The 25,091-nt window shown below is 39.0% G+C and overlaps 2 protein-coding genes across 2 annotated transcripts in view; one reads left to right on the top strand and one right to left on the bottom strand.

Annotated features, from left to right (window-relative positions):
* The first annotated feature begins 15,552 nt into the window (after window positions 1–15,552).
* LOC111872298 (serine/threonine-protein phosphatase 4 catalytic subunit) lies at window positions 15,553–23,351 on the top strand. The gene is made up of 7 exons (XM_023866020.2): window positions 15,553–15,673; window positions 15,786–15,955; window positions 16,748–16,900; window positions 17,240–17,413; window positions 18,186–18,312; window positions 18,832–19,021; window positions 20,167–23,351. Exons 2-7 carry the CDS (start codon window positions 15,806–15,808, stop codon window positions 20,294–20,296), a joined length of 924 nt encoding a protein of 307 aa, XP_023721788.1. The 5' UTR covers window positions 15,553–15,673; window positions 15,786–15,805; the 3' UTR covers window positions 20,297–23,351.
* A 604-nt stretch (window positions 23,352–23,955) lies between these two features.
* The window catches only part of LOC111872296 (NAD-dependent protein deacylase Sirt4), a 4,232-nt gene continuing 3,096 nt past the window's right edge, over window positions 23,956–25,091 (bottom strand). The window contains exon 2 of the mRNA XM_023866019.1: window positions 23,956–24,687. Within this exon, the coding sequence (XP_023721787.1) occupies window positions 24,349–24,687 (339 nt within the window). The 3' untranslated portion in view covers window positions 23,956–24,348. The remainder of the gene's footprint in view (window positions 24,688–25,091) is intronic.

Raw genomic sequence — 25,091 nt, forward strand, 5'->3', positions numbered from 1 at the left:
CTAGGCTGTCATCTTCACACTTAATTCTGATCTATTATACTTCAACAAAGAAAAAACAGTTCGGTTTTCTTTGTGGTTTACGACGCTGTCAATACCTAGAATGTACAGCGTCAAACCTAAGGATGATTGATGAATGACAGAGTGGGATGCCTCTGTAAGGAATCATTCCGAGACACCGAAGAAAAAAAAATCTCGGGACAGCTAGTGTCCAAGCCAAGATTCGAACTAAGGACATACAGAATACATGCTATGCCATTCGGCTCAGTATTCACAGCTGACTTTCTTCATGCAGACTCCTTAAAAATAATTCAAACCACTTAACAGTCAATGAACCTCGCACGCTTCGTAGATTTGAACTTGTCTTTCAGCTGATAAGGTAGATCTTCTGGGATATAACGCCGTGTAGTCCGTTGAAATTCAGCCGATGTTTCGGAGGAACGTGTCGTTTCTATCTTCAAGCTCGAAGAATAAGCCAAGCAAGCAGGTATTAAATATTTGTGAGCTCTGATTATACAGTATAATAAAATTTGGCAGTATATTGTATCGCAAACTGTTTTTGAGAAAACGGGTAAAGCTCTGCTTGAACCCCTTGAAAAACAGGAGGTTCTACTGGACCGACAAGAACCAAAATTAAACTCTAACAAAAATGAGTACCAGGTATCTTTCTGAGGATAAAGGGCGGCCGGCGTGTAAGGCTGACCTCACCGACATCTGTGACTGTGTAGAAAATGTGGAAACCTCGACATCTCAGAACCCTACGGGCCTCCTAGGCCTGTTACAGGGACAGCTTTACATTTTACCTGTTAATGCAGACCCCTCCCCCAGCAAAGTAATCAAAATAGTTTTGGAGATTGAATGTGATGACAAAATCAACTTCCTCGTCATGAGTTGATTTCATGCATTTTATGCATAAAATGCAAACAAACAACTTAATTTCTCACCCCAAATTTTGCAGGAATTATTCAGTAAACTCTAACAGCTGTCGGCGTAGGGGAGGAACAAATCTTTATAAATCTCAAGCCAATGAACTTCACGAGTCGTAACTAGGAATTAGGTACGGAGTCAAAATGAATTACATCTGAATTAAAACAGTAGGGGGGAAGGTAGAATTTGTCAATTGAGCTCCATTTATTCTGATCTGGTTCCAACAATCTGCCTCATTTGCATAATAAGAGAGTATAACTTACGATCGTATATACAGCCAACCAAATTACCTCTCACCAAATCTATAAAACCTACACGCGCCCTTCATCTTCATGTTCTGTTCGACAGAGTGCACAGTAACCAACAAACAACGTTCGCCGGGTTAATACGGCAACTTCTCCACCACGTGTGTCATGCGGAAAGTATAAACAGAACCATCCAGGCGAACCTAAACGGGCTATATATTAAATTAAAAGCACGCCGTTTATGTTCTTGGCATTACTGGGTTTCTCTCTCAGGTAATGAAGTCAGCAGTACAAATCACAAGATCGTTATGTTACGAGAGTCGTACTGAAAGTCATGAGCGACAATTTCTTGTAAAGTAGCATGGTTTACTATTGACAAACCAAATACACCACCTCAATCTACAGACCTTTCTTTATTTTTCCACATAATCGCCACTTTTGGGTACACATTTCTCCCAGCGTTCTGGGAGTATGAAAATTCCCCTTCTGTAGAATTCCGTTCCAGCCATCCGAAGACACTGACGCACTGCTTTCTGAATTGCCTCCCTTGTCTCAAAACGTTGTCCACGCAGCTGATCCTTCACAAATCCGAAAAGATGGTAGTCGGAGGGTGCCAGATCAAGGTTATAGGAGGGGTGTGGAAGAACTTCCCCCCCATCTTTGAAATTGCTTCCAATGTGAGGCGAGCGGCGTGGGGGCGAGAGTTGTCATGCAGGATGATGATGTTTCGTCCCGGACGTTTATCGCGCAATGCACGACGGAGCTTGTACAGCGTCTGGACATTACGAGCAGCATTGATGGTTTGCCCAGGTTCCAGGAATTCGGCCAGACTAAACCCCTCTGCATCCCAGAAGACTGTGCCCATCATCTTCGCAGCTGATGGCACTGTCCTTGCCTTCTTTTTTGATGGAGAATGCAAATGGAGCCATTCCGTACTCTGCCGTTTCGTTTCAGGCTCGAAATGGTGAAACCAGCTTTCGTCACCTGTCACAATACAGAGCAAAAAATCATCGCCTTCGTCTCGATATCTCTGCAGCAGTTCTGAGGTGATGGCTTTTCGCTGACCTTTGTGGTCTTCGGTCAATAACCGCAGGACCCAACGAGCACAAACTTTCCTATAGCTCACGCTTTCAATCATCTCCTGTACTGCACTGGGCCCTATTCCAAGTTCTCGGGCTATTATGTCCACAGTCACACGCCTGTCATCTTCAATGATCTCATCTACTCTTTCCTTGTTGCGTTCAGTTGAGGCTGTTCGAGGACGACCGCTCCGAGGCTCATCTTCAATGCTGGTGTTCCCATCTTTAAAATGTTTCACCCATCTTCGAACACTGGTCGCACCCATGCACACACTTCCATAAGCACGCTGAAGTCTCTGGTGAAATTCTGCAGCAGGGATTTCCTCTTTCACAAGAAATTCGATGACAGCACGGTGGCGAAACGACATATGGTTGTCGGCCATTTTGTTAGGAGTGATACTGGTCACGTGATGCAAGCTATTGACGTCACAAGACACTCAAGGTTAACACAACAGCTGGTTCCACCTACCACCGTACTCTCTTTCGTCTGCTATTCCCAGGTTGCATGCAAAAAAAAGTTGCTCATGACTTTCGGTACCACCTATGTATTTCTGCACAGTATTAAGCCCACAGTACTCCTGACAATTGTTACGACGGAGTCAGAAACAAATGGAAGTAAAACAGCTGCAAAGGACGTAATACGATTTCTGTGTATCAGTAGGTACAAGCACAGTCCAGCTGCTTAAGTACTGAACTTTTAAACTCAACCTTAATACTCGTTTAAAAAACTGATGGTGGCTTTGACAATTTCTGCGCCTTGTGCGGTGTGCCTTGAGTTGAGAAAGGTTAAACATCTCTGCTCTGGACGTTTATGGAAGGCGGTCGGTTCAAATCGTGGCCGGAACACAGGCTATCCTGAGCTTTTTCCGTGATTTTCTTTAGTCCTTCTAGGCAAATTCCAGTATAGTACCTCGACAAGGCAACAACCGCAATCTTCAAAACCCTTTCCAAGTCATTATCATTCATCTATCATCCTAATATTCCGCCCTATAGAAGTCTTAATACGGAAAGCAAAGTTAAGTACCTACGAAAAAGAAGTCGGTAATGATCTACAAGGTCGCATGGCAAAGACACCCCTGAATACAATAATCTTCCCAGTCACAGGCAGGGAACTTCAATCTACCAGCATCACAAGAGTCAGAAACAAGAATTCGAAATGAAAGAAAAATAAGTGATTCACCGTGTACGGGTAAGAGAATTTTTCTTCCATAAAAGGAGGGTTTCTTTTATGCATTTCGTACATAAAATTATAAAGAGGCAAAGGCACTATAAAGGTGACCTTATGTCACCTTATATTCGTATAATTAATATTACAGACAGACAAAACGACAGTAAAGTGAATTGAGAGAAACATGAGACTTACAAGAAAGAGGTTATGGTATAATGATTATGATCTTTGATGTGATACCATGCAGTTTGGTATATAGGTTACCGACGTTTCGGAAGAACCTGCTACTTCCAACTTCAGGGTAGATGAACCAAGTTCATCCGTAACATTGGTACCCCATCTACCACAATACACGATATCACGTCACAGAATAATGCAACCGTAATATTCACGACTGTAAGAACTCCATATCTCACAGGATTCGGATATGTTTAGGCTTCATTATGGCGGGCGGATATCAGCAAAGGCAACCAACTGAAGATTCAACCTTGGAGGCCTACTTTACAATCAGAACGATGATTTTTACAAATGTGCATAAATACTTTCAATATCGAACATAAGGAAAGCAAACCAGATTATAATTTTCCTTTCTGCGCTACAAGCCGGAAGGTCGCGGGTTCGATCCCCGGTGAGTTTAATGAATTTCTCAATTTACCTAATCCTCCCAACCGCATTACGGCCCTGGAGTCGACTAAACCTCTAACAGAAATGAGTACCAGGAATCTTCCTGGGGTTAAAGGACGGCCGGCGCGTAAGACTGACAACCTCATTGCCATCTGTGAGCCGACTATCTAGAGAAATGAGGTTAGCCTTGTCGTCTCACAGCCCTACTGGCCTCCGCGGTCTGTTACCTTTCAGCTAGTGGTTTACGGTATAATTCAGTGAGAAGAGGCCTCAAGTCAACCTGTCAGAGGTACAGTAGAAAATTAATGAGAATGATTTATCCACCTGGCCAACAGAAAGCCCAACTACTCTTCTTTCCAGTCGGTACTGCGGTTCTGGGCGCAGCAGTTCCTATCGTAACGAGGAGGGGTAAAATCCTCTCAGTCTGTGCAACCACGCCTAAGAACGTCAAGGAAAAAATACGCTGTTGCGTAATTCAGCTGTGTGAAATGTCACGTATACCAACAACAATAAGTAAAACAGACACGCGATGTGAGTTCCAGTGGATACGAGACTAAATCGAGATAAACACAAAAGGTTCCTATAAATAAGCGCAAACGAAGTACAACAAAAGGGAGTCGAACAGAAGTTTAATTAAATAAAGAAATCGAAGAGATATGCAGTATATGAAAATTAAAGAATAAAATCGACCAAAGGAAAGGCAAGAAGGTAAAATTGTCCCCATACTTAACTATGCGTGAGCGCATAAAGATGCATGAGAAAGTAGAGGAACACCTCCACATATTCGTAACCTCGTCCTTAAATGAAAGCGAGTAGTCAAGCTTCATGCCTCGGGGAAACAGATAATGATACCGATTTAACAGTAGGCTGGACGGGCTCCAGAGCCTGTCGGCAAACTCTTGAAAAGTTCTGTTTTCTGGGATATGACGTCGTATAGGCCACTGAAAGTCAACAGAAGTTTCGGAGAAACATATCGCCTCCATATTCAGGGTTGAGGAGAAAGTAAAGCAAGAAATCAGTATCAAGTGGACAACAACGTCTACCAGACTACACCGCGTGACATCTTAGAAACCAGTATTCTTCAATGGGAAATAAAGTTGCATTTTAAAAATAAATTCTGACTGTATGTTGCTTCATTAAATGTAAGTTATATGGATGATCAAATTAAGATGATTAGATGGGTGGCATCTGACACGCATGAGATGAGAAATGTATACAGAATCTGAGTCGGAAAACCTGACCATTTGGGAGACCTAGACGCAGGTAAGGGGATGATATTACAATTATTCTGGAAAGAACTAATCGCCTACTTTCCTCCGACATGATGCGAACCGCACAGAAAACGACGCGTCCAACAATTCTTCTGTTCTTCAGTGCGTATTCGTTGCCTAGCAATGACAGGGGGATAAACAGACACACATACATACAGACAGCAAGGTGATCTCATAACCCCGTTTTTGGTTTTTGAAAATTTGAAAGTAGGCTAAAAAGATTCATAAAGAAAAAGAATACGAAGACGTGAACTGAATTCACTACACTCAGAATCAGGGCCAGTGGAGGGCTCTTGTGAACACAGTAATAAACTTTCCGCTTCGATAAATGGCGGAAACTTTCCTGAGAGCCAAGCTACTGTTAGCTTCTCAAAAAGGACTCTAGTCCACGTGAATCTGTTGGCTAATTGGTTACTCAACAAGTATAAATTGCGAGTTTAGCAGGGCGAAGACGACCTTCGACGTTGAGAAGGAATGAGGTGAAGAGGTCGTGGTCTGACAATAACTGTCGATAATACGTACTACGAGTAAATGCAAGAAGAAATCCACGAAATCAAAATTGAGCATAGGGTCGAAATAAAAAAAAAAAACATTCAACTGTTTCAAAGTGAGTCAGAATTTGAATACGCGGAAATAAAGCACAATGCTCTAAGGGAGGGAACTTCGTTCGAATAATGCATTATTCAACAGAATACCAAAATAACTAATCCACTGGTCAATTACCAATCTTCTGCTTTGGTTATTTCTTGAGCAGATGATACGTGTTACTCGATTATGCAGACATTACATATTTTTGCAAAACAGAAAGATTCATCAACGTCACCACAAAAGCAGTTGATTTTCCCCCTATCCTAAGCCAGTTGAATCCCGTTTACATTCTCACAACCTATTGTTATGAGTTAGGTGTTTAGACACAGGGATTTGGATTGGTAATTGGATTTACTGGACTCTTACAAACAGAACTACAAGCTATTACAACGGTTTCCCAAATTTACATACTTACAGTTCACTAGGCCGCGCCATAGCTCAAGCGATTAGTCGCTGGCTCCCCACCGCGGCGACCCAGGTTCAATCCCGGGTCTGGTCAAGTGTGATTTGTGGTGGACAAAATTGCGCTGAGGCAGGTTTCCTCCGAGTAATTCGGTTTCCCCTGCCAATCGTCAATCCACCAAATTCTGCATAATCATAATCACACGGGGCAGGCTACAATAGGCCAATCAGTGGCCGCCGTGCCAAGTGGACCCAGTTGGACTCCACCCCCCCACTAAACGGATTTAAAAAAAAAAAATTACAGTTCACTACAGAGCGCGCTATTCCTTCTACGCTGTCACTAGGCGTTGCTACGCAACGACTTTCAATAATGGGGATTCCTCCGCTCCCACGCCGCGCCTGGGGGCGACTGCCTCACAACAACCTCAGACTCGGACTAGCTGAAGAGTCAGAGTTACTTTAAAACTGGTGGCTTATCGCCAATCAGTTCATTTTGACACCAAGCCTCTTGTGGTCTACAACAAGAGATTTTTTAAACTGAACTTTAAAGGTCATAGTTCTTGTGTAACATGCTCTCTGACGAGAGAATGGGGTTTATCTGTTATGAATATACTTGGTCTTTTGTTAGATGTATATATCGCACATACAGCATGTTATTGAAAATTCTTCATTTTACAAAATATACAAGCTCTCTGTGATTCCAGGCTTTGTAAAACAGATCATGCCTATCTTATTTACCTTATGCTACAACAGCGGCTGAGTCACTTGAATGGTCGTAAGCTTGACCGCCGCCAAGTTTCAAATTGCTGCTGGCTTCATTCTCCTCGAGATCCATGACCAAAACGTTTATTCTCTCCTAGACATGCACGTGTTTCTAAATGGGGCCTCCTCTTCGACGAAAGAGGGGGTTCCGTGAGGAGTCAGAGTCAGAGTCAGAGTTACTTTACGCCTGGCGGTTTACCGCCAATCACTTCGTCTTGCCGCCAGCCCCCTTGAGGATCACGATCACAGATTTGCTGCATTTCCATCTGTTGCGGAGATCACGTGATCTGGTTTTCGTGGAATCTTGTTTACAGAGCCTTTGCTTAGCAATGGCCGTCTCTTCTGGTACTGCTATTCCGGATTTCAGGAGGTATGTCACACTATTTTGTAAACCCCACTTTAATATTTCCCTTATATGTGCACACTCATAGAGTGATACTACATTAATTAAGCACAGGGACAACTTTACGTTGCCTTACCTCATACATGCATACATACACACTGAAATTATATCTATATATTAAAAAGACGAAACCAATAAGAATCCTGGTAAATAGTTACGAAATCTTACACAGAAATCTCGTAATGGATGTACAGGATCGTCTAACAGCTCAACAACATGAAGATAATTTTTAAATAGAACATCACACAAAGACACACTATATATACCAACACATTCCTCGTACTCAGGTTATCACACTATGACAATTCTCGTAAGTGATTGAACTTTACTGTCTACAATCTTATCGTTACGATTTTCTATAAAAATCCCACAAGCATAAAGGAAGGGGAGATAACAATAAAGATCACATAAAAATGCATAAGTATACGATGAATTTGGTAAATTTTGAAGATGGAAGTTAGTATAATAAAATAAATCTCTTACCACTGACATAATGTGTTAGGGCAAGTTTCACGTACAATAATAATAGGACTAGTTGTTATTCAAAGTTAACGATCGAGGAACGTTTGGTGGGCTTCTGATGTCGCATCGTATAAAAGTGGAACGAAAAAGTAAAAAGTAAAAAAGTAAAGCTATTCCTGTACCTGGCCGTGAAGGCCAATAGGGTTATGAGACGTTGAGGGTCCCACATTATCTAGACAATCGGCTCAAAGATGGCGGTAAGGTTGTCAGCCTTACTTGCCGACTGCGCTTTACTACCCAGGAAAATTATTTAATTAATTCCTGGTATTCATTTATTTCAGTTAGAGGCTGAGTCAACCCCAGGGCCATAGTGCGGCTGGAAGGATTATGTCAACTGAAAAAAATCCAATGACCTCATCGGGACTTGAACCCGCGACCTTCCGGCTTGCAGCATAGCCCCTCAACCACTATGCTACCGCGTGCCCCCTAAAGTGGAACGAAAAGAAAAGAAAAACAAGATATTCTGGCAAGACTCTTAGCCCCACTCTCATAGCGGTCTACTTCGACAAACATATGAGGCTCAATGCAAGAACAAGTTAAAACAACACTCACGTCACATTTAAAATTATGAAATAAAGGACGAAACACCAGGAAAAAAAAAACGGACGTTTAAAAGTTCGTAATTCAAAACTTTCTTGTAAGAACACTGAGTACTAAATCAGTTCTCTAAAGGCAAAGGAAAAGCAGTCCCTGTATTTAATTAATTAATTAAGCACCAGCTATTAAGACGTATGGGGGAGTGAAGGTATAGCTACACCATTCTCGAGACCTCGGCACTAGGCAGAAGTGAGTGGAGAGTTTTATGCCCCTGCCGCTTTACCCCCCCGTGGAAAGAACACCCGGCACCCACTGCTAGGAGGCTGGGAGGGCCCAAGAGTAGGTCTGGGCGTCACGGAAAAGAAAAAATCTTGCCTCTGCTGGGAATCGAAGCACTGCCGTTCAGCCTATAGCCGGTCTCTATACCAACTGAGCTATCCCGACTCTAAATCAATTCTGTAGGAAAATTTAAACCATTTTCATGCAAAAGAGTTAACATTTTTTCTAGTTTAGTAAGATAAACTGCTTTGCATCGGAATTCTCATCTGCCACTTCTAAATTACTAGAACTTTACAGCCTTCCTCTCTATAGCCTCCTACCAAGACACTGGAGCTTCTCATGGCGGTGAGTACAAAAGCATTGTCTTCTGAGTTGTGATGCCGTGAATTCTGGTACATCGTTACCAACGTTTTGGGCGAACCCGCTGCTTCCGTCATCACCTTTATGAAGAAGGCAGAAGGTTGCTCCGAAACGCTAGTAACGCTCTATCGGGCTACACGACGTAACGGCATAAAGGAAAGTGACTTTCAATATCATGTTGCTTTCTTCAATCTTACACATCTTCATCTTCCACCGCTCTTCTTTCCCTATTAAACTTCATCATCCCTCCATTTATCTTACCCACATCACACTAAAGACATTTCTAATGATTTTCTCTCTCAGTACTCACACAGGCCTACAGTGAATTTATTTTTTTAATCTCAGAAGAGACTTAATTAGTCTCTGTAACCCTTTATGTGCCGGTCACGGTAGCCGAGCGGTCTAAGGCATGCACTGTCTTCGCTCGCTCGGAAACCGGGATCGTGGGTTCGGATCTGTTTCCTGTGAGGCACGGACTGAATTCTTATATATTATTCTTATACACTGCCGGTCACGGTAGCCGAGCGGTCTAAGGCATGTACTGTCTTAGCTCGCTTGAATACCGGGATCGTGGGTTCGAATCCCACTCAGGGCATGGATGTTTAGTCTGTGTGTGTGCGTTTTTCTGTGTTTGTGTACAGGTAGAGGCCTTGCGACGAGCTGATCACCCGCCCAAGGAGTCCTACCGAATGTGTAAGATCTAGAAAAACCGAAGTGAACGGAAAAGTTCATGGAGGTAGGCCTAGGCCCACTGGGGCTGTAGTGCCAAGGGAAATTACAACGTGGGTTACTACAAGATGCTGAACTGTCCTAGTAAGCCACGAAAGTAAGCTCGACGTCGAGCCGAGATTCGAACCGAGCATCTTCCGAATACAAGTCTACAGCGCTAACGCTAGACCAACCCGCTCGGTAGGACAGACGTTCTCCAGCCCGAAAGAGAGAGAGAGAGAAATAGAAGGTCGGCTGGTTACCCACTTCTCCTATTCTTTCATGCATTGATGAAAACTGTCGCAGCCTTGCACTTAACATTCATCACAACGCTCGAAGTTCATACAACTGAAAAAATGTGTTTAAGACAACAAACAAACAACAAAAACATTTTAAATGAGAAAACGGGAAGGAATTTAAGTAACTAACTTCTCTAGAACACTTGCTCAGCCACTCAATAAATTCCCAGCATTTTATGGAACCCGAAGGCGACACTTCCGTGTTCACAAGAGCCCGCTACTGGTCTCTGTCCTTGGCCAAAAAATCCCGTCCAAGCGTCCCCTTCCCCAAGGTGGAAAATAGCTTAGCCAATGTAATACACAATCTTGGCAGTCCGTAATGTAGGCCTACATACGTTCATGACGTCAACTGCTATCTATTTATCATCATTATCTCTAAAATATAACACCAAAAGGATGGAAAACAACACAATATAATGATCTCATTAATGGCAATAACTGTTGCCTGACACATAATTCGATGAATACAATATCTGCTTAACAGCCGCCATATAGTGAATTCTTTTCATTCCAATTGTGGTTTATTTAACAATGCCGTCGGTAGCATAGACTGCATGATGCATCAGTGTATTTGCAAGGATGTGAAAGGAAACGATCGTGGTGTATTTCAACGTATAATCCCGGTATTTGCCTGGATGGGGTGAGGAAAATAATGAAAATCTCCAATCAGAAAAGTCGGTGACCAGGATGACATTCGAACCGGGCACCTCCCAAATACAAGTCAGAAGCGTTACCACTTGAGACAACCTGTTCGGACATGTTGCCTTGTAGTGTGGTAGACAGATAGTACAGTTTCGGAAGAACCTGTCGCATTCATCTTCTGGGCAAAAGTAATGCACGTAGTTCAAACACCAAATGTCATAAAAATCGGGTTTCACATGATAACACTTCTTAATTGCAGAGAGACAAAAGTGCAGTCGAAAGCGAGAGGTGCTCTCGCTGTACTACAAAACGCGCCCAAAATGGCCAAAAAAGTATATATGAAACATTAAGTTCCCTTTCAGACAAATATTCTTCGTCTATGCGCTGCCTTTCAGAGCAACACGTCTTAAATTATTACGGGTTCTTTTCGAAATAAAGAAAAGGCCTTATGTGGAGATCATGTCTGTCCGCCTATTTGTATGTCTGCACCCCAGCATCAGAGCCTAAACCGTTGGAAAGATCTTTCTAAAATTCGTCACGGGAGAGTTTCACTAAAAGTTGTTGAGGAATTCTGCTCCACACTAAATTTCACTTTGGACATACTTACGGCCATAAATGGACTTCTTCATACACATATGTATATCATAAACCGTTAATAGAATGCTACAGACAGCAAACAAACTTAAAAAATGCAAAAAAAAAAACCTGTTGGACAGTTGTGTACTGTATTATGTACACGCTGTTGGCCCACCTGTTCGATTCCTGTCCTTACAGCGCAAGTAAAGCAACAGAGCATGCACAAGTAAAATCAAGGTAGTGAAAAATCTGTAACAAAAAAACTGAGGTAACTGCGACCCTAGTGCGGCTGGAGATTTATGTTTTATGATGATGTAAGACCTAGTTTCACACACACAAACACAAACAAACAAACAAACAGAAAGGTAAAGTTGTCCCTGGGCTTAAAAAATTAACCACTACGCCATGAGGACGTATGGGGAAGTGAATGTATAGATCCACGTTTTCTTCGCCTCGGCACTAGTTGAAGATGAGTGGTCAGCTTCACCCCTCGGTCGCTTTACCCCCGTGGAAAGAGCTCCCGGTACCCAATGGATAGGACGCCGGGTGGGCCCCAGAATCGTTCTGGACAACAGGGAGGAGAACAATCCTGCCCCTACTGGGACTCTAAATCTCTCCTCCGCCATCCAGCCTGTAGCCAGTCGACATTCCGACTGAATTAATAATTTTACTTCAAAATTTACTCAGCAATAAGTTCAAAAATGTATTTAAAACAACGCATTTGGAAAATATGTTTACATCAATTAGACTGCATCTTTCCTCTTTTTGTTTCTTTTAATGGTTTTGACATGACACATCTATCATAAAGCGTATATCTGTTTACTGTATATGTTACACTTCTGATACTGACTTGTCTGTTATGAAAAAAATGTAACGATTAAATTAATACAAAATGCAGAGGTTGGCCTAGTAGTAACATTCTTGATTTGTACGTGTATTAGGGACATATTCGGTTTGTATCTCTACCGGGACATTGGCTACTCTGAGGCGCTTCATGGTTTTCCTCAGTTCTTCCATAACAATTCCAGGATAGTGCCATGATTAGGCCACAACTGCTTCATTAAAAATACTTTACATTGCACCAGTCATCACTCCATTTGACGCTGTACAGTCTAGCTAGTAACAGCATTGTAATATAGCCCTTAAAAGGAAAAAATATGTGTACATACAAAATATTCTACATGTGAGGACTGCGAGAATTCTAAATTAAACACAGAATGTTAGGTACTGAAGCATGATATAAAATTATCATATGATATGATACTTCACTGTTAACCACTCCTGTGGGTTGAAAGCATGTGATCCTCTATACAGCTGCTTTGTTCAGTGCATGAATTACAAACATAACTTGTAATTCTTCTTCCTCTTGCTTTATGGCACTTTTAGTTTAGCCTTAGCCTCCCTCAGAATTACCATCCATTCTTTTCTGTTTTGAGTTTTTAGTCTCAATATTTTTATATCTAGAGTTTTTATTATAACTTGTAATGGTGATTTTAAAATAACATTTATAATTAAGAACACTTGCTACGAATTTTGAAGTAAATTAATGTCTCTTTTGGTACAGAAAAATATGGCAGGCAACAGAAAATGACTAAATGTAAGATGTAATGAATGTCAGCATTGCCAAATCTAAAATTATTGCTATGAATAAATAATTAATAGCGACCTTTACCAGAATGAGACGCTTCACTTTAGTACATTAAGTCAGAAATGTGATGTCCATTTGGAAATAAACAGGCAGTATAATAACAGAAATCCTGTTACTCCATTCTCTGAAGCCAAGAAAGTATGAAGACGTGTGGGGCTTCACATACAAAGATAAGAGGTTCTTAGCTGTCTTCGGCCATAAAAAAGACATAATGTACATTGATCCTAACCACGATCTGTGGACACAAAATTTTGTTTCTGTTTTTGAAATTAGAACATGAAGATTCAATTTGATGGTGATTATAATTAGAACATTTATTGTCATAAGTCACAACTACCTTCATAGAGCACAGTCTTCTAGAAGCAAGCAGTCGCTCAGCTACTCAAAAAATTCTCTGCCTTTTATGGGATCTATTTGTTCTGTATCGTTTTCATTACAGCTTCCTACCAATACTTACGCTCAACCAAACATAAAAATTCGCATCCCCCACATTATTCCCTTAGGGACCGTTTTAATATTACCCTTCTATCCATTCCTAGGTCTCCCAAGTAGTTCCTCCCCCTTCTGACCAAAATTTGTGGTGCATTTCTCACCTCTATCATGTGACCTACATGTTCAACTCATCTTACCCTTCTTGATCTGAGCACCCTAACAATATCTGGTGAAGAGTACAAATCATGTAACTAACCACAAACAAACTTCCTTGTAATAACTTCTTCCCATGAAATGGCCGAGTCACAACTGCGCCAAAAGCAAGAGAGAGATCCAGACATACATGCACATACACACACACAAAATAAAGAATGTTTCATGCCTCCCCTTCCGAACAGCATGGGCATGGCAAAAAATAATTAATAAAAGTCTGAGCAGTGGTTCACACTCTCTCAGGTACTTTCTAAGATGTCAGATATAAGCAATTCTGTGAAACCACCAAACTAATTAACTAACTCCAAGGAGTTGAGTCAAGCCACCAGCTTCTCAGCTACTTAAGAATTTTCCAACATTTTATGGAACCAGTATGTTCATTATCATGCCTTTCACTGGTCCCACTCTAAGCCAGAGGAATACAGTCCATGCCACACCATCCTATTTCAGTAAGATCCATTTTAATATTATCCTCCCACCTATATCTGGGTCTTCCCATCATCTGTTTCCTTCTAGCTTTCCCACCAAGACCTTATATGCAGTTTTCTCCTCCTCCCCCCATTCGTGATACATGTCCTGCCCATCTCATCCTCCTTGACTTGATAGTTCCAATTACATCAGGTAAAGCGTACAAGTAGGAAGCTCCTCATTTTTCAATTATCTCCAACCTCCTATTCTTTCATCCTTCTACAGTCCACATATTCTCTTCAGCATCCTGTTCTCAAATACCATCAATATATGTTCTTCCCTTAATGTCAGTGATCAACTCTGACACCCATACAAAACTACAGGCCAAACTACAGCTTTGTGTATTTTAATTTTTATTGTTTAAACAGAAGGTTCTTAACTGAATGGTAGTAAGCATTACACGAATTGAATCTGCTCTTAATTTCCTCACGAATCACAGTTTGCTTATTACTGTAGTTCCAAAATATTGTAATTCTACCACATTTTGTGAAGATCTATTAGTTATCTCCATGCTATGATTCTGCCCTGCATGTTGGTGACAAGACATCAACACACTTATTTTACTCCGCACTTACTTCTAGACCAAACTCCTTATTAGCGTCAATTATAGATTCTGCTTTTATTTATGGTATTTGTGTTATCTCCCAATAGATTTACATCTGCCTATACTGGGACCTGATGTGTCCTGTTCGACTAAATATAAATAAAAACTGCCAACCAACAAATCACAATTCAAAATTAAACTGTATAATAAATAACATCCACAAATATCACGCGTAGCATACATAACTTCATTATTTCCAAAAAACAATTCAATAATTTATAAACCAAAATTCGTAAACATTCCGTCAACTCTCGTACTGCGAAAACAAACGTGAAGTTACGCCTACCTGATACTATGAGCGCCTCATTTGGTCCCACAGTGTATATGTTTCCCATTGCTGATGTAATCTAGACCGGTATTCACACACAATAACTACAAGACCACTAAACACCACAACTTTTAAAAAATATCAACACATCATCTACAAATACCAAAACTAAGTGCTCTGACAGATCTCTTCTACTTGCTATCGCTGTGATGCTTTCCCATGATGCTTTGCCGGGGCCCAATCGATCGAACACTTCTTCGCAAATCTAAACACACGATTTGTTTCTAACGTTATATTAATACAGGATAGCTCTAAAGGTTTCCGATGTATAAAAGTGATAGCAAAACCTGACATTAAATAGTTTCAATATTGTGTTTTATATAATATTTAACTGGGAAACAAATAACTATCACTTTCCTCAGGCCGCCCTGGGTAGAGCAATCGTATTTAATGGAAAACGTCTGCACTAACTTGTACAGAAGGTTTTGGTTTAATTCAGAACTGCCATTGGCTAATGCCATAAACGCGCTCACATGAAGTAACCAATAACAGTACGGTGTGAAGACTCTCGGGAAAGTAATGGTGTACCAAGTCTTTTCTACTGTTCTGTACGTAAAAGTGGTAGAACTATACGTCTAATCTGAAAAAGAGGTAATTGGCGTGTAAATGGAAAAGCATGTGTAACTATATGTAGTTGTGGTAATTTCATGTTCAATGCTATGATTGCTAGATTTAAAGAGCTTTAATTTGATCATATTTGTAGGTGTATACAGTTCCTTCAAAATGTCTGAATCAAGTGATCTCGACCGTCAAATCGAGCAGCTCAAGAAATGTGAGATTATTAAAGAATCGGAAGTGAAAGCGTTATGTGCCAAAGCTCGAGAGATACTAGTAGAAGAGAGCAACGTTCAGAGAGTTGACTCGCCTGTTACTGTAAGTGTAAACTCATGCATGTTTGAGCCTGGTTTGGTAATTTGAAGTGCAGGTTACTGGAACTGAGCTGTATTAATGGGATACGCAAAGTAGTGAAGCTCGTATATTTTATTACCCGAAATTATTGGCTAACAGTTGCATGACATTTGTTTCAAATTCAAAGTGTTACAAATGCATGTTTGGAATAATTTGGCAACTCTGCATTACAATTAATATTTTTTTTATTATAAAGCAGCATGAGCCATGGTAATTTGTAGCAAGTATATGTGGAAGTGCTGACTGACCTTAAAATGCAATGGTCAGTTGCAGTGGCGCTGCTGAAATTCATGCTTTTCTTCAGTTCCTCCAGACAGTTGTCAGGATGGTATATGAGATTAAGCTCTGTCATGTTTTCCAATGTCCTTCCATATTCAATCATAGCATGTATTGCAGTCATCATAACATACCTCTTCTGCCACTACAAATCTTGCTAGTTGATACATGGTTGTGAGATAACTGAATAAGCAATTCATTGTTAGATTAGTCAGTTAAAGTGCACAGGTAATTCATGGCTGTAATCAGAGCAGTGAATCATGAAATTTTAGTTATGAAGTAACTTAACAAACCCTATGGGCCTCCAAGGCCTGTTACAGGGATACCTTTACTTAGTAACTTAACAACTAAGTAGCTTATTGCTTATGGGTTTAAAGTAGCTCACAACTGTTAGCATATCAAGGAATCAACTGCCAAAACATAAATTTCAGTGTTTATATTTTGTGAAATATATAATGTGCTCTTACTTCTAATTACTAGGTATGTGGTGATATCCATGGGCAGTTTTATGACTTGAAGGAATTGTTCAAAGTAGGGGGTGATGTTCCCGAAACGAATTATCTGTTTATGGGAGACTTTGTAGATAGAGGATTCTACAGTGTTGAAACTTTCCTCCTGCTACTAGCATTGAAGGTAAGGTTGAATATGTTTGATGCACTTGTTATATAACTGAAGAACTAAGGACTCCAATGGTTCAGAAATCTTTTTGTATGAGTCATGAAATGGCAAATTTTTCAAAACATTAACTATACCTTTCACGAACTTGTAAATAATTTTACATATTAATAGAAGACTTTTTAAAAATGTTAATTCCAAAGAGCAGGCAGTTATTTTTCCTGGTGAATATCAGAAGAAAGAATTTGCTTTGAATATATAACGAAAAAGTGGCATCCTAAATTAATCTTAAATTATGCAGTTTCTCAAGCTTACTTAAAACATTAATGTATTAGTACTAAACATGTTTAATTACAGGTGAGGTATCCAGATCGTATTACACTCATACGCGGTAATCATGAATCCCGACAAATCACCCAAGTGTATGGGTTTTATGATGAATGCCTTAGGAAATATGGAAGTATCACAGTGTGGCGTTACTGTACAGAGATTTTTGATTACCTTAGTTTGTCTGCCATAATTGATGGAAAGGTAAGAAAAATATGCAAAATATGTCCATATGAAAACCTTGTTTAATTTATCATCTTCTTTGTCCCATCTCCAGAAGCATCAGCATTTCCATGTGATAATGTAGTGTAAATATTCTTCACTTCATGTTTAGAAGGATCAAACATAGATTAGTGGTTGGCACTTGTTTATATTCAGGAAAACCGAAGTTCAGACCTTTCAGGACTTGTCTGTGAGCCTGATTATACAGACTAGAGTTTTTCAAATGCTCAATCAGTTGCTGCAGAAATTGCAAGAAGATGAATAGTGACTTGGACAGTAATTTGGTATAAACCTTTTGGTGTATTATCAAAGTATTTGCCCAAATAGATTGAAGAAGAAAAGAATGTGTCAAGATTCTTGCTTTCCCAGACATCCAAGAATAAGATTTGGTTACCTATAATAAAACACTTATGAAGGTAATTGAAATGAAATCTGCAACCACTGTAAATTATCTGAAATGAAATCAACACAGAATGAAAATGTTGTGACACACTGTTTCCTCAAAATCTATGTACAACATATGCCCAGTTGATATGTAATCATGAATATTGAGATGTACTCTGTAATTTGAGTGGAGACTGAACCAGTAGAATGTTCTTGCTGAGAGCATGTCAGGTTTCATTAGAAGCCTTGGCTTGTAGTATTACAGAACACTGATTCAGGTAGTTGTACTGTATCTCTCTATGAAAAATTAAAACTTGAGTCTTCACAGAGATATGCCACAAAGCAGTTAAACTTGGGTAATTATTTTCAGATTTTCTGTGTTCATGGTGGCTTGTCACCTTCAATACAAACGCTTGACCAGATTCGTACAATAGACAGAAAACAAGAAGTTCCTCATGATGGTCCAATGTGTGACTTGTTGTGGTCAGATCCTGAAGGTAATGATGTAAATTTATATCCTTAATCATGGAACCAGAATGGGAACATATCAGAATATATTCCTGAATACTTGCATGTCTTTGTACATGTAAATGTCCCATTCCTAATTTTTACAGTAGAGTGTGCATTTTTATTAGGCATGTGAGAGTCTCGAAATAAGAAATATTTTGATCTTTTTGCATAGTAACATGCAAACTGCCTGATTAATTAGAATCATAATGGTTGGCAGCACTAATACGATTCAACTTGGCAACAAGATAATCTCTCTTTCTCCTTACATAGCATGCCTCTTTCTGTATACATCAGCACCTAACATCAGGATGGTAAAAGTAACACATTTTAGTGCTGTAAAAAGTAGCTAGTGTAATTACACTGAGGAAAAAAAACAGGTAAAGTACAAGAAATAATCTCAATTATGAAGATTATTACAAATTTCTGTATCAAACTGAAAAAGTCATCCTCTCACATTCCTGTTTGTTACATATTGATTTTACTGGTCATGTGTTTGGTTTGTGCAGATACTCAAGGTTGGGGTGTGAGTCCGCGAGGTGCAGGATACTTGTTTGGCTCAGATGTAGTGGCACAGTTCAATGCTGCGAATGACATTGACATGATCTGCAGAGCTCACCAACTTGTAATGGAAGGTTACAAATGGCATTTTAATGAGACTGTACTAACAGTTTGGTCAGCACCTAACTACTGCTACAGGTAATTTTTGTACACTTTGGAACATCTAACAGAAAGAAAATTAGGCTCATTACATGTATTGTAACATGAAGCATTTAAATATGCTGTGAAACTCCCACTGGGAGTGTCTTTAAAGACCAGAGCATTTGAACACAAAATTGAGGAAAATGTTAAGGCATTTTAACTTAGACTGTCAACTTGAGTTGAACATTAAATGAGGGAAGACCTTATTTCTAGGCACTTTATGTAGGAATTTCACTGTATTTCATTGACACATCAGGTGCTGAATTTCTTTTGCAACATTTAAGTCTGCTTTATGAAACTGAAGAGGAGAACTCGATGTTATATCATAAACAAGATATTTTAGAAGAATTAAAAATTTAACCAGTCAGATTCACAGAAATTTGTTGAATTGGATAAAACATGTAAAAAAAGAATGGAAAACAACATAACAAAACATGCCTAATGAGGAAAGAAGTTTAGGAAGACCACTGAAGATTCCAAATGGCATAATAGTAGGCAGGCTAATGAAGTAGTCTGTTTCAAAACCGATGTGATTTATTCTCATTTATATGATAGTATTGTGAGCTGAGATATCTCAGTGACTAGCTACAAGCTAGGTGTTCAATATTCAACTTGCAGCAGGGGGAGATGTTCTAGAGCCAATTAAACCTCTTTTTTCTGGAAGGTATGGGGAGGGGGATCTTCTCCCAGGAGTGAAACAGCTGGAGCACAAGGCTAACGCCTCATCTCCGAGTAGTGCCAGAGTCTAAAATATCTTTATTATTTTGAACAGTGTTAACATTTCCAATTTTTAGGGTTCTGTCACTTTATGTGAAAATGTTGGCCCCTTACACAGGTGCAACTTTGGACGAGGGACTGTAAATGTACTCAGCTGTCAAAGATAGTTTAACCAACAAGTAATGCATTCAACCATACCCTCCCTTAGAAGATTCTCCCAGATTTTATCCAGTTTTCACTTCTTTGGATTTCAAAACAATTACAGAGCAAGGTTGTCAGCCTTGCATCTAACCCCCAACCTATAGTGACAGGGTGGCCCAGTTGTACAACCAGGCACCCGGTTCCCTTTTCTTAACCTTTCACAACTTGCAGGGCTATGGTGGAGGTGTAATTGATATTACTGAGCCATTTCAATTTGTTCCTAGATGTGGCAATGTAGCAGCTATTTTGGAATTAAACGAACATCTACAGAGAGATTTCACAATCTTTGAAGCAGCACCTCAAGAGAGCAGGGGAATTCCCTCAAAAACGCCCCAGGCAGATTATTTTCTTTGAGGATCTCATGGGAGTGCCAGGACAACTGTACAAAGAAACTGTAAATGCTACAAGAAGTTTGCCACAACTGATTTTTATTTTTTGGTATGTGAGCACTGCAGCTGTAGTGAAATCAGACTTTCATGGTTATGTGTTAAGTTACTGACAATTTTACAGATGAGAATTATTATTCCTATTACTGTTTGCATTGTTTATATTCATTTCATGCAACTTCATATTTCATTTTTGTATGTATGGATATAATGTGGTGTTGCAAATGAAAAGACATGTAACCTGCAATTCCGTATAGTCCATATTCTTCATGTAGTAAGTTTGCAAGTGAGTGTGCATATGTTGAGTACAGAATATAAACTGAAGTTGGACAAAATAAGAGGTGTTTTGTTTTCATACATACAAGACATGTATGAAATAGTGTTGTATTTTTCATGTTGTCTTCATATAGTGTTCTAGGCTTTCAAGGAATAAAATAGTCACATTTACATTATCATCAAACATCATAAAGAACTGATCAACTTTGTTACATTTATGAAAATCGTGTGTGTGTGTGTCGTCAGGTCCTTCAGTCTGATATATATGTATTTGATTTAAATACTGGATTAAGAATAGTTTTATGTGGTAACAATTACAAATTTCCTCTTCCCCAAGCTATATTCGTTACATGCCAATAAATGGTATTTTTCAGGAATGCTGTTTCATTAAATATAATTTTGCTTTGTTTGAAAGAAGTTGTAACCAATACTGGCTCAGATATATTATTCATCTGAATATTGAGTGGACACTGTCCAACATACCACTGTGTTCTGGTGACATGTCAGAACCTGAATTTTGCAGACAGTTGAAACGACTGCATTTCTCATTTAGTTTGGCTACAAATTTATTTTGGGGAATTCAGTGGCTAGAGGACAAAGAAACAACAGTGCTCTGGCTTCACACTCTCTGTAAGTGGAAGAGTTTGGATAATGAAAGATCTTCCTTACCTATATCATGGGGTGAATTAAGCATTATGATAAGATACTTGAGGAAGAACAAGTTGTATAAAGACTGTATAACATTTTTTTAAATTCAGTCTTAATAAACAGATTTGCACTAGCCAAAGCAAACTGAGAGCCAACTCTAGTGTATGGTTTCAGAATTTCAGTATTCTTACCTAACATTAGTTTGAAACATTTATTAGATATGCAAGGTTTCATAGCGACTGAAACAGCACCAAACCATAAAAATTACCTTGAATTTATTTCACTGAGGAGTTCCTCTTAATCTCTGCCTACACTCGTGCAGACACCTGAAATCCAACAACAGAGTAACCTTACATCTGAAGCCTTCAATGTTGAACATCTCACACATCTAATAATAATCATTATGCAGCTGCAACAGTCTTAGCAACTCAAACATCTGATTCATTTTACACGTTCATAAGTGTAGTGACATCACTTAACGGATGTCCACCTGCCAGCAAAATGGATAAAAATGTGGTGTCAATCAAGGAAGTTTTTCATTAAAAAGAGAAACGTTGCTATCTGTAACATGGCAAGTAAGGCAGGAATATCACTCAGATAATGCCATAATATTTTTACATGAGATTGGATCATCCACTAGATTGCTGCAAAATCTATGCCTTCCTGGTGACTGATGAGCAAAAGCAAGATCATGTTGTGTGTGTACACACAATCATTCATGAAAAAATTCACAGAGACCCACATTTTGAGCTGGACACTTTCTTTTCCATGACGATGCAACTGAATGGGAGATGTGGTAACATCATGGTTCACAAACAATCAGGTTGTACTGGTGAAGCTCAAACACAGGATTTCTGAAAATGCTTTCTACAGTGCTGCAATTGCTGGACTCATTGCATCAAGTTGCAGAGAATTACTCTGAAGGGGACAGCATACAACTAGGGGTACATCCAGTAATTGCAAAGAAAGAAATATAATCTAGAAAATATTTAATCATGCAACAAAGGCTGTGTTTGTCTGCCTGCCCCATGTAATGAATAGAGAACCTAAATAGATCTGTGTGAAATATATGTCTATGTACTGCAATGCTAGTTAAAACTGGACAACAATAACACACATTTACATGAAGACCTATATGAGTTTCTATGTGCATCTTGAGCAGAACTCTGTAAATATTTCAAATAAAAGTTATAGACAGAAATGAAACACTCATTTTATGCCAAATACACTTTTTCATTACGTCCTGTTGTTTCTGAGATAACTAAATATGCCACAGTTGTTTCCTAACTTCCTCCTCCTCTTCACTGACAGTTCAGGTCATCAACATGTTTTAAAATAATCACTGTCGAACTAAAATGGAGATATTTTTATATCTAACGTAGATGACTATGAAGTTCAAGTTCCACCTAGTATTTCATAAACCAGTTAATTTATTTAAATTAAACTTTGTTCATATTCAAGAGTTTATCCATCACAGGCAGGTGCCCAGAGACTATAAACATTCCAGCTCCAAAGAACAGTAGCCTTCAGGGGATACCCCAGAAAACAAAACTGATACTTTCTAAAAAAAAATGAGTAATGATTTTGATTAAATTTCAGTAGTTTATGGAAAGTGCGTCCTTAAATAAAACTGCATATGTTGGAATTGCAGGAAAATAACAGTATGCCCCTAGTGGCCAAAATTCACACATGAGAAAGTATGTGTAACACTTTTACATTGCACTTTTCAGTACCATTATCCTGAGTTAAAATCTAGTCACAAAATCAATTTGAAACTCCCTCTTCATGGACAATAAAGTCAATGCCAAGAAAATTTCATTCTGCTTATAAAGGGCATGTTAAAATACAATAAGTAACTATTATATCCACTGTGTTCATTTAGTAATATACAAGGTAACACTGTAGATCTTATATTCTATTTTGCATTATTAATTCTGCAATGATGTAATTCTGAACTTTCTGGTAAGTATATGGGTGGTTTCTTTCCATTTCAAATGTCAAATGGACAAAATTCAGTGAAGCAACTGTTATTTTAAGGCAGTGACTTATGTTAATTGCAGTATTAACAAAAAATCTCTCTTCCTAACCCTACAGAAGAATGAAACCACTACTACTACAGCACTTAAAATCATCATAGGAGCTTTCTATTTTTTTTTTTTGGAATCTCCAAATAAATGCTTTAACAACTGTTATCATATTTTAATTATCTTTTATCAGAAGCAGATCACAAATTCTCATGAAGACTGTGTCCTTTTAACACAGTGGTGTCAGAACAAAATCATTGTTCTTGAAACAAGTTAACTTAGTAAGATTTGAGGTTTTCACAGCAGTGACTATGAAGAAAGCCGTCTTCTGGGATGTGGTGCTGTGTAGAAATTGTGTTAACCGGCGTCGGTTAACACAGTTTCTACACAGCGCCACATCCCAGAAGACTGCTTTCTTCAAGTTAACTTAGCTCTTCCCTGAGAAGACGGAACAGAGAAGTTCATATTTTCTCCATTACTTCATAGGCCTTTCCCTGGAAGTATGTATGCCTTCTTTCAAAGTTGTATATACAAAATAAATTACAAGAAATATCTCACATCTAGAAAGTGGCAATTAATGCAAACTGTCTTAATAAAAAACTAACCTCAAAGGATTCCTTATCCACAATACACTAAAATCTATCTCAAATTAAATAAGCGGACCAAAGATATAGCCTTGCTTTCTGCTTATAAACAGATAGAGAAAATATGCCCATATTAACAAGCATAAGTAACTAATTCCCTAACAAATGTTATAGAATATCTAATTTGACAAGTTGAGAATAATTCAACCAATCAATAAATCTCTGAACTTCAAGGCTTGTCACAGAACTCACAAAACCCCAAAACCAAACAGTTTTAACTATTTCTGATCTATTTCAATCTAGTTCGCATCTTTATACCATGTTTCTCTAGGATCATTTTCAATACTGTCCTACTATTTATACCTGGGTTTCTTACATCATCTCCTTTCTGAAGTTACATTTAATCTGAAGAATAATTAAAATTCCTATTTAAAAGAAATTACTGATGTCTTCATAATTTCACAGATGTCATTTGTATATATTTAGTACTAATCTTGACAGTGTTCTAAATAATGTACATGCAACTTAGGAATTATATCTCCACATTTAGCATCAACTTTGATATGAGCATATTTGTCACCTCTTGTTGGTCCAATGTTAACAATGGCTATTTGTTTCTTATGTTCTGACACCTGGAGTATGATTCTGTAGCTAGAAAACACTGTTAATGAAGAACCAAGCACCAGCAATGAATCACAGTTTTCCACTTCGTGCTTCACTGCTTCAACCCTCTGCTGAGGGACATTATCACCAAAGAAAACTATATCTGGTTTCAGAATTCCTCCACACTGACTGCAAATGGGCACCCGAAACTGCTGTTCTTCATCCTTCAAGAAACATTAAGTCATGTTATATTTTAGCGTCCTGTTGCACTGATTTAAGTCCATGATTTATTTAAACCGTCTTGCAGTGCATACACTCATCTATCTCCTTCTCTCACTCGCACTACATGTTTCAGCATAATAATGCCATCTTCAGGTGCTTACTCATCCACGCCAAACTAGTTCATTGCATGCCTTGTCCTCACATTAAAATAACTAAAATATATATCTATCATATATATTGACAAATGTCGAACGTTAAAAATATTAAAGTTGTTCAGGATTCCACATCGCTACGTCGCACCTCACTACGCCAGTCACGCCCATTCTCCTCTGTTGGAGCACTCCTTCACTATCATGTGTGTGTTGTGCTTTTGTTGTGTCTTGCTCCTGTGTCTGCATGTGTTATT

The sequence above is a fragment of the Cryptotermes secundus genome, unplaced genomic scaffold (assembly GCF_002891405.2).
Source record: "Cryptotermes secundus unplaced genomic scaffold, Csec_1.0 scaffold44, whole genome shotgun sequence".
Taxonomy (NCBI): Eukaryota; Metazoa; Arthropoda; class Insecta; order Blattodea; family Kalotermitidae; genus Cryptotermes; species Cryptotermes secundus.